This window comes from Prenolepis imparis, unplaced genomic scaffold (assembly GCF_030444845.1).
Source record: "Prenolepis imparis isolate NDT839.2.m4 unplaced genomic scaffold, iyPreImpa1.0 SCAF_5, whole genome shotgun sequence".
Classification (NCBI taxonomy): Eukaryota; Metazoa; Arthropoda; class Insecta; order Hymenoptera; family Formicidae; genus Prenolepis; species Prenolepis imparis.
Genome location: NW_028141163.1, coordinates 371777 through 380884, shown reverse-complemented (window position 1 = coordinate 380884; position 9108 = coordinate 371777). Strand labels below are relative to the sequence as shown.

At 41.4% G+C, this 9108-nt stretch overlaps 1 protein-coding gene across 6 annotated transcripts; it reads right to left on the bottom strand.

Annotated features, from left to right (window-relative positions):
* Nucleotides 1-401: 401 nt before the first annotated feature.
* LOC145936386 (uncharacterized) lies at nucleotides 402-7626 on the bottom strand. 6 transcript variants are annotated; one of them, XM_083038578.1, is made up of 6 exons: nucleotides 7074-7626; nucleotides 5773-5988; nucleotides 5420-5651; nucleotides 4929-5197; nucleotides 4490-4825; nucleotides 402-3786 (listed from the first exon to the last, which is right to left on the bottom strand). In XM_083038578.1, the coding sequence occupies exons 2-6, from the start codon at nucleotides 5946-5948 to the stop codon at nucleotides 3336-3338; spliced, it is 1464 nt and encodes a 487-aa protein (XP_082894704.1). In that variant the 5' UTR covers nucleotides 5949-5988; nucleotides 7074-7626; the 3' UTR covers nucleotides 402-3335. The 6 variants fall into 6 exon arrangements, with proteins under 6 accessions (XP_082894704.1, XP_082894701.1, XP_082894707.1 ...); XM_083038575.1 differs by having other exon boundaries at nucleotides 7078-7626; XM_083038581.1 differs by having other exon boundaries at nucleotides 5773-5983; nucleotides 7078-7626.
* Nucleotides 7627-9108: the final 1482 nt, after the last annotated feature.

The following is a 9108-nucleotide window of genomic DNA, read 5'->3' as shown; positions in this document are numbered from 1 at the left end:
ATCATTCGAAACACAACTTGCGATGTGTATATAATGTAAAGTATATTCTCTAGATTCGATGACAGAGAATACGAGTATTTTGATTAGATTAGAATTATTGTTTCCTTAACAAAAATATCGCACGAGCAGAATGCCATCATTCCTTGCAAATTTTCTATTAAGATAAATATACTTCATTATATTTATTTTTATTTCTGAAGCTTAATTTATTGCGAAGAGCTCTTTATTTTAAATTGATAATAGTAGCTCAAATACTCTCGATATTTTTGTTAATAAATATATCAAATCCAAATTTATCTTATACATTTATATTATAAAAAAAATCCAAATATCTTGTTGGATCATTTGAACTTCTTACGTAAAGGAAATTGGTGAGCAAGAAAGAGAATAAGACGTGTGTGTACGATAAAAATTTCTCCATTCTCTATTCCTTATATACATAATATTCATATATTTAGATTGTACCCATTACACCGTAGTAACATCAACAATATTTTTTTTTTACTTTTATATTCCATTCTCTTATGGATTTAAATATATCTTTATTCGTACATCGTATAAATAAGTGTGGAGAGGGAGGGGGAGAGGAATAATCGAGAGGGGAAGGTGCGGATGGTGGGGTCAGGATGCGGTGTCTAAAACGCTTGTCTTACCACATACGCCTCTCTCGTCGTACTCTCGCTTGCCCTAAGATATATACCTTTACTATCTTCTAGCTTTAAGACTATTTTTTTTCTTTGTAAACGTGATCACAGTGTAAAGGCGTCGCTATATACGCTAAAGCATGTAAGCACATACGGTGAACACGGGTTAACATACACGCTCCTGGTCCGTAAATCTTTGCGAATCGCACATCTCTCGCCTGCTCCCTCCTATCCTTCGACGATCCCTTCGTTTTTCCTCTCCTCTCCTCCCACGCGAATACACGCAACTTTCTTTCGTTCTCGATGAGACGTTATTTCCAATCAGGCACTTTTTTTTTTTTCCTCTTCACGACTCCGCTCCCGAGGACCCGCGCAAGAGTACGACGAACGCGCGTGCGCGCGCGCGGTTTATTTTGTAAAGGTATCTAAAAAGATTTGTACGTCAATGATGCTTTAATAAGGATCGAAAGTGCGGATGACGAACGTGTTCTAATAATAATAATGATGAATATATGTGCCTTGCATACAAAATAGTGGTAGTTTCAGCTCTTAAATACGTATATCGATCGAAGAGATAATTTGTGTACGTTGCATTCGTTTCGAGATGGATATAAACTAAACGAACGAATGAATGCTATTAAAATGATCGAAAGATGTATAACGATTACGAATCTTCGTCAGCATTCAATTCGCATTCGAACCCATTCGTTCATGAGTACATTAAAGAGAATTCGAGCGCAATAAAGATGAGAGTACAGTCCAAAAAACGAATGTTTGAAAATTTACATTTCCTGTTCGTTCGCTCAGTGTATATCCATTTTTACACGCGATCTGTTCGAAATCTCTTTCTTTCTCGTTCTTTTTTTCACTCGTAAAAGTTCGCCCATTAAATTATTATATTAACGCGATCGGTTCTGTTAGAAAAGCACCGTTAACTCTATCATGATATTCGCCTATTTAATCGTAGTCCCGTGGTCTCGGTCCTTATGTGGAATGCAAAGCAATAATAAATTAATTAGACTCTAATAAATAATTATATAATCGTATTAAATACTACGCGATATACAGAATAGTTATTTTAAATAACTACAACCATTTACAGCAGTGTCCGCAGTGTATATATGTGTATTGTGTATCTTTCCGTCTCTTTGAGAAACGGCATATTTATATATATATTTATATATAATATCCGCATGGTATACAGATATCTGTGTGTCTGCTGCTGTGTGACTCTATGCATATATATATTCATATACATATATACTATGTATATATAGTATATATACTATGTATATATTTGCTATCTCGATTTTCTTCCCTTCGTGCTTTCTCTCCTCTAATACTTTCATTTTTTCTCTGTACAAATATTTATATATAAAATATTTATCGAATCAAAGGCGAAAGACGGAGAGAAGTGACCAATCAGACCGACATCGAGATACCTGCCTGCTCGGTACGGTATAACTTTTCGGCTAAAAGTCACATCTCTCAAACTTGCTCCCTATCGTATTTTAATAATTAATAACGCATGTCCAATTTGGCTCGTTTGTGCTCTATACATATTTTTCACCCTTCAGTTTTACACCGATTTCACTGATGTAACAAACGATCGACGTATTATTCATCATCGGTATCCAAATATATCGATATCTCGGTGTGTCGACACGCTTCCGACTAATGCGACGCTTTCGGATTCTTCGAATTTATTTTGACAACCTAATTATCTCTTCCCAAGTCCATAAAAAAATCCTGATCACTAAAGTCATTTAAGAGTAAATTTTTCGATTATCACGGTGTATTACTCTTTCGCTATATAAATTCGATGCGTATAGCTTTCAGTGTGTGTAATTTTTTAGTTACTTTGTATTTCTTTTTTGCTTTTCGAAGGCCTTGGGACAATAATAAACGCACTTCTTTTTTCCCTATAATACGTACTGACTGCATATCCACATCGTCGTGTTTGTCTCGAACATTCGAACCGCATAAAGCAACTAGATAATCTCTATCCAAAATTTTAGCGTAATTTCTTTCGCGACCAAGTACGACGCAGCTATATTTATATATATTTTACTTCTCACAATTATCGACAGGGCAATCCGCGACGTGCTTCGTCGCGCGCGCGTTTCTATACTTATTTCGCTAATTTAAGACTAATGATAGAGCTCGGAATATCTCAATAAAGCCCTATGGACGGATAGTTCGTACAATATAATAGCATGAAGGACGAGTATGTGTTGGCAATTTCTTTTTTCTTTCTCGAAATTCTCTCTCTCTCTCTCTTTCTCTCTCTCTATCTATCTATCTATCTCTCTCTTTTAAAGAAAAGGCACAATTTGTCGCGCTTTATACATTATTTTCTGAGAGAGCAGACATACCTTCTCAATTTTTAAAAAATAATTTAAAATTTAATTTACAATTGACTGACCGTCATGCTTCGGCGGAAGAAGGGACGGGCGCGTTCTTGCGATTTTCGAAAGTATTTTTTGGTCAAGAATATGCCTGGATACATCGCAAAAAATACTTGCACCTTCATACTAATGAACACTGAACGTACGTACGATATACGTACCGATTCTCCTACCGTTTTCTTTCGTTCAACGAAGAAATGGGAGGAAAGAAGAAGAAACGAAAAGAGGAAAGACGAATTCTTAGCCGCAGGTATCTCTCTTTCTCTCGGTCTTCTTCTCCCAGCTACTGATGACTCTTGCTCAGTAAATGCGAGTTGAATTGGTACAGATTGCAGCACTGCTCTCCGCAAATATTGCACTTCCACGGATTACTCTCGCTGTGACAACCTTTGTGAAGGAAGTATAACGTCTGATCCGGAAACGTGATGCGACAGTGGGTACACTGGAGTCCGCTCGTGCGTGGATCCGGCCTGGTCGAGGTGGGCGGTTCACCCCTCGAATGGGGATTGGCGCCGTTGTTGCTGCTGTTATTGTTGTTATTGGCAGAACTGGACAGCTTGCGACGCAGATCATCGCGCAGCAATGACTTTAATGGTGACACTTTGATCAGCGATGGCAACGGCAGATTGCTCGACGTCGCCCCGCTGTCGTCCATACCGTTGCTGTTCGGTTCCTGCTTGATGGGTATCAGAGAGATCGACGGTGTAATCGCTTCGTCCCCTCCGCCTACGTTTCTGAGAAAAAGATCAAAAATTCGCAATCAAGTAATCTGCGTTAAAATTACAATTAATTGGTGTTTTCGTTTATTTTAAACATTTAAGACGCAATTGTCTCTCGATTAAAATATAATCGAGATTAAAAACTGACAGAACGTGTAAAGATGACACGAGTCTGATGAATAATTTTCAACAATGTTTAACGCGCACATTAAGGCTCCTGGGTGCTCACCGCGGCCATATTGGAATCGTGACGTCGAGGCGAGAAATAACACGTTGAGATTTCTTAGATGCCAAATAAAAACATATTTGCATAAAATAACACTTAAGATCTCTTTAATACACTTCTAAAAAACGCCGAAAACTATTATTTTCCCTTGACAGTCAATCAACAACCGTAAAATGATCGCGATATCAGACTGACATGCGGAATGACTGCGCATGTGCAAAGACCAGACGGACTGGGCCTCATAATATTACATTTTACAGCTGTTGATTGATTATAAAGGGAAAAGGATAGTTTTCGGCGTTTTTTAGAAGTGTATTAAAGAGATCTTAAGTGTTATTTTATGCAAATATGTTTTTATTTAGAAATGTCATCTAAAAAATTTTAGCGTGTTTTCTCGCCTCTGACGTCACGATTCCGACATGGTCGACAAGGTACCAGGAGCCTTAATCGTTGATAAAAATAAATAAGTTTTGCTGTCCTTTAAATACTCACCTATGAATGATGCTGCTATTGATAGTTAATTGATGATGACTACTGCTCGGTGCGTTGCTATTGCTGTCGGCGCTCTGCGGACTATTGGGACTGTCTCCGTTCAATGGTGCAGGACTCGGATTTCGCTGATTGGCAGCCTGTTCGGGATAAGGAATGGATATCTCCACGTGAGGCGTGAGGAAATGCATGGGGGGTGTAGCGTTGTCGGTCGAACGGTTGCCAGTGCTATCCCCACTATCGGATAGGGGTGCCGAAGGCATCGCTTCTCCGGATGTGCAACTATTCATTATGGATGTAGAGCTATTTGGTCCTGGATTATCTAAATCTATTCCATGTCTGCGAATAATAAAGGAACTTGTATGTACACAAAATGGAAAAAAAGAAGGACAATGTTTTTCTTTTTCTTTAAATAATTCTCTAAAATTCACGCACGACTCACCTATTAAAGAAATGCAACCTAAGGCATTTCATAGTCGCTGCACGATAATTGCAGAGAGGACACGATTTAACCATATCGTGCTGACCGACATGCTCGTTCTGAAAATGAGCGCGCATAGCGATCTGTCTTTGAAAACCACGGTTACATATCGGGCAATGGTATGGCAAAGTCTTTGAATGCGTCGTAAAGTGTTCCGCAAGATGGTCCTTTCGAAAGAATCTCTTCTGACATACCCGGCATTCGTATGGTTTCACGCCTGTATGCCTCATCTGAAAAAGATAAATAGTTGACTGATAAATACACAGTGAATACGGAGAATCATTTATATAAAAAAAAAGATTATATTTATTTAAGAGAATTATATATGTATGTTTATTTTAAACAGCTGTTGCACTTATACATTTGTGCCTGTCAAATTTCTTCTCACTGTCATATCGATCAATTTAGCATACACTATAAATCTTTGTATCGTGTAATCTTCTCGTACTCACTTTGTGTCGTCTCATGTTAGCTCCATTTGAAAATTTCATATTACAGACGTCGCATTCAAACATTTTCCTGTGAGACCTCATCCCTGAATGGCCCTCTTCTCCGTCTCCGTCATTCTCTGCCCCTTCTATGCCCTCAGCGCTCTCCCCGGCCTCGCCACTTGCCAAACATTGATCTTGATGAGCGGAGAAAGCTGTCTTGTTTATAGTTTCATAATTATCGCACCTATCGCATCTGTGGAATTAAGCAAGTATATACTTTGTAGGATTAGGATACTTTTACCGATAAAAACTCATGTTTCAGGTATTTTCTATTATAACTATTGCACTGTGTCTAGACGCAAATGAAATCTCACCTAAAGGCAGGGACAGCTCCATCGCTGCTATCATAATTGGTATTGAGAGCCGCTTCGTTATCAGGATCCAACACCTCTTCCTCTCTGTGATTGGAAGAGTCTCCAACTTCGGCGTGCGAAGAGGAATGAGAGTCTACCTCGTTTTCCCCACCACCACCGTCAACCCCATCTGACATGTTATCGAGCGGAAGGACTATCCTGAGTCCGTCATCTAACCTAGGACGACAAGCGTAGATTAGTCACAATTATTTATTCACAAACAGCACACAGCATGCCTACTCGGCATGAAACTCGTGTCGCATTTCTAGACGTTTCTAAATGTCAAAGAATTCACACTCGAAGACCCTGTTCGCCCGTTCGAACAGCCATGGCCTATTTAAATGTCACAAAATCACAGCCTCGTTTAAACGTCTCTCGCTATTTCGTTCGACAAATTTATGACATCAAAAGAAGTGTGCGCGCAAGGATCGATCGCGTTCCATATTTGACGAAACCGAGAGAACGAGATGGAGAAATAGAGCGTCGAGGAAGCGAACGTCGCGTGCCCTACATAACGTCATCCGTCATCTCGTTTATCGTCGTCACCATGCTCGTGGACACGTCGTCGTCGTCGTCGCTGTCGCCCGTGTAATCCCGTAGGCGCGTTCGCGAAAAGGCGTTCTCCTCGCAATCTCTTCTGAAACGCACGATTTTTCGCAAAAAAAAACAAGATTGTGTTTGTGTCCGCGTCTCGCGTATTTATCGCGATTACCGATTACGGGTCTCTTGCGCGTTCTTCGACGCCTCCTTTACCTGTCAGCTCTCTCTCCGTCCAGCGATATACCCGTGCCCGTGTGTCTCTCTGTCAGGTGCGCTGTCAGTTGGAGCGATTCGCGATACGCGCGCGGAGAGGCGGAGAGAGAGAGAAAGAGAGAGAGAGATAATATACAACTCCGCGGGTATTCGAGTGAGCAAGGTGCAACGGTACGAGTATTACCCAATCCTGGGAAGATTACGGCATAGAAACACCTGGTGGTAAAGCGCAATGCCAGAGTGCACTGCACTTTGTCCCAGTTTCGACCGAATCCGTCACTCGTGACGTAGTTTTCGCGGCTTTTCCGCGGAAAGTCTCTGGCGGTCGCGCACGCAACGGCGAAGGGAGTGGGGGGAGGGGGAGGGGACAAAAATTTGCGACGGGAGGAACGAAAAGAAGGGGAAGAACGAGATAGAGACGGAGAAAGGAGAAGGTAGGGCGGGACAAACGGAAAACGGAACAGCGAACACCTCTGCTCTGCCTCTCTTCTCGCGCGGTGACCACTTACTCACATTCCACGGGAGCACCTTGTTCGGCGCCACGACGGAGAATTTCGCTCGTCCTCTCTCGCTCGCGCGCGCGCGCGCACCCGCACTCACGATCGCTGCGACGCACCACCACGTCCACCACGCATCTCTCTCACCGCGTACTTTATATTTTCTCCCCTCCCCACCCTCTCCTCCCGATCCACACAAGTATCAAATGTAACGGAAGCGCGCGCGAGAGTCCGGTATCCGTAGTACAGTAGCGTTCTCTCGCTCTCGCTCGTATCGCGATATCGGCACTGCTGCCAACTGCGCTGCCTCGCTATCGCTACGACGACGACGACGACGACGACCGCGTCGTGGACGGATCGCGCCGACGCCGTCGACGGGCAAAGTTCGCGGCGGATGCAATTTGATGCGATTTCGGATTTCGGGTCGAAGCTGTGCGCCCGCGCGCGCGCGCGCACGTGCCCGAGCGAACGTAACCTAACCTAACCTCCTCGCGGTTGGTAGCGCGCGACGACTTGTCAATTGTCAAACGTCATATCGCTATGGCGTGTTTACGCGGAGCGATCGCGAGTTTCTTCACCGCGGTGATTGTCCTCTCTTTTCGATTCGCAATAGTTTTATCCTGATTCGCGTGAATCTCAACTTTGAAGAATGATCGAATATCGTAGCGTACTTGGACCTATTTTTATATAAGAATTACAGATAACGCGCGAGTTTCGCGTCGATTCCGCGAAACTAACCTCCTCTTTTCGATTCCCATTCACGGCGCACGTCAGCGCGTTGTTTGTTGACTCTTTCGCACGCGACTCTGTTGTGCTTCGCGCGAGAAACATCGCGGTTGTAATTGATATTCTCTTTCGGATTTTTTAGTGCTTAGTGATTTTTTATCGATGTTTGTCGAATGTACAATCGACATCCGCAAGTTGACGGTTCCCGATTGGCGTGAACAGGTAATCTACAATTTCGTACGCATACTTTTGTTATTTAGCAACAATTTATTATTATTGTTGGGATATTTTTTCCTTATAAAAATCATTTTACTCTTATCAATGAGAAAGTGACAATCGCAAAAGTAATCTGTAAAAAAGATATTGCGTGTCAATAATAATAAAAATATTTGTCAAATAAATTTCAATTTATGGAGGCTGTCATTCTCTCTCTCTCTCTCTCTCTCTCTCTCTCTCTCTCTCTCTCTCTCTCTCTCTCTCTCTCTCTCTCTCGTATTTTTTAAACTTTTTAAAAAATATTACCATTATACAAATAAAATGAGCTTGAGATGAAGATCATGATTCATGTTTTCTTTATATATAAAAATAAATATATAAATTGATATACATATATTTCTATAAAAATATAAGTGTGTGAAAATAAAGAGGATATTTTGTAAAGAAATTTTTGCGGAGCAGAAATATTTATTTGCATTTGACGCAGTTTCATCCGCGAAAAAAGGCTAATGAGGCGGAGATGAGAGAGAAAGAGGGAGAGAGAGAGAGAGAGAAAGAGAAAGAGAGAGGAGACGATGGGGAAGGGACAGAGAGACGGAGTACACGTTATGGTGGCAAAGTGTTTGGGCGTTGCTCTTCGGTACCTGTTGATCGTCGCTCGCACGTTATTTCCACGCGCAATCATTTATTGTTTTTATTAACGATAATCCGGTTCTTCGGCGTTCTTATCGTCGTTATCATGAAACGACACGGTAAGATCGCGATCGAGGACAAACATTCATCTCGTGACGTTTCGATCTCTCTCCTCCCCTGGGCGTCTCGTCTCTCCCCCTTTCTCTCTTTCTCTCTCTTTTACTAATGTTTTTTTCCACGATCGATCGTTGCAACGTAAATTCGTCATGTGCCTCTTATCGCTGATAAGAATGTCTCTTTGCATATGTAAAGTGTTTCTGGGATCAATCTTGTAAACTCGTCGTCAATATATATAATCGCTATATCGCTATATCTCTATTCTCGGTTTCCTGCAACTGTGCAGTTTTTCTTGTTTTAAAAACATCCATATTTTATAATCTAATTTCAAAGGCGATCGCATTCAATTTTTTTT

What these genes read in the sequence shown, in the direction of transcription:
- LOC145936386 (XM_083038575.1), bottom strand. An exon ending in GGAGCTGTCCCTGCCTTTAG is followed by an intron (nt 5,652 to 5,772) that starts GTGAGATTTCAT and finishes TTAATTCCACAG; the next exon opens with ATGCGATAGGTGCGATAATT. An exon ending in CTAACATGAGACGACACAAA is followed by an intron (nt 5,198 to 5,419) that starts GTGAGTACGAGA and finishes TATCTTTTTCAG; the next exon opens with ATGAGGCATACAGGCGTGAA.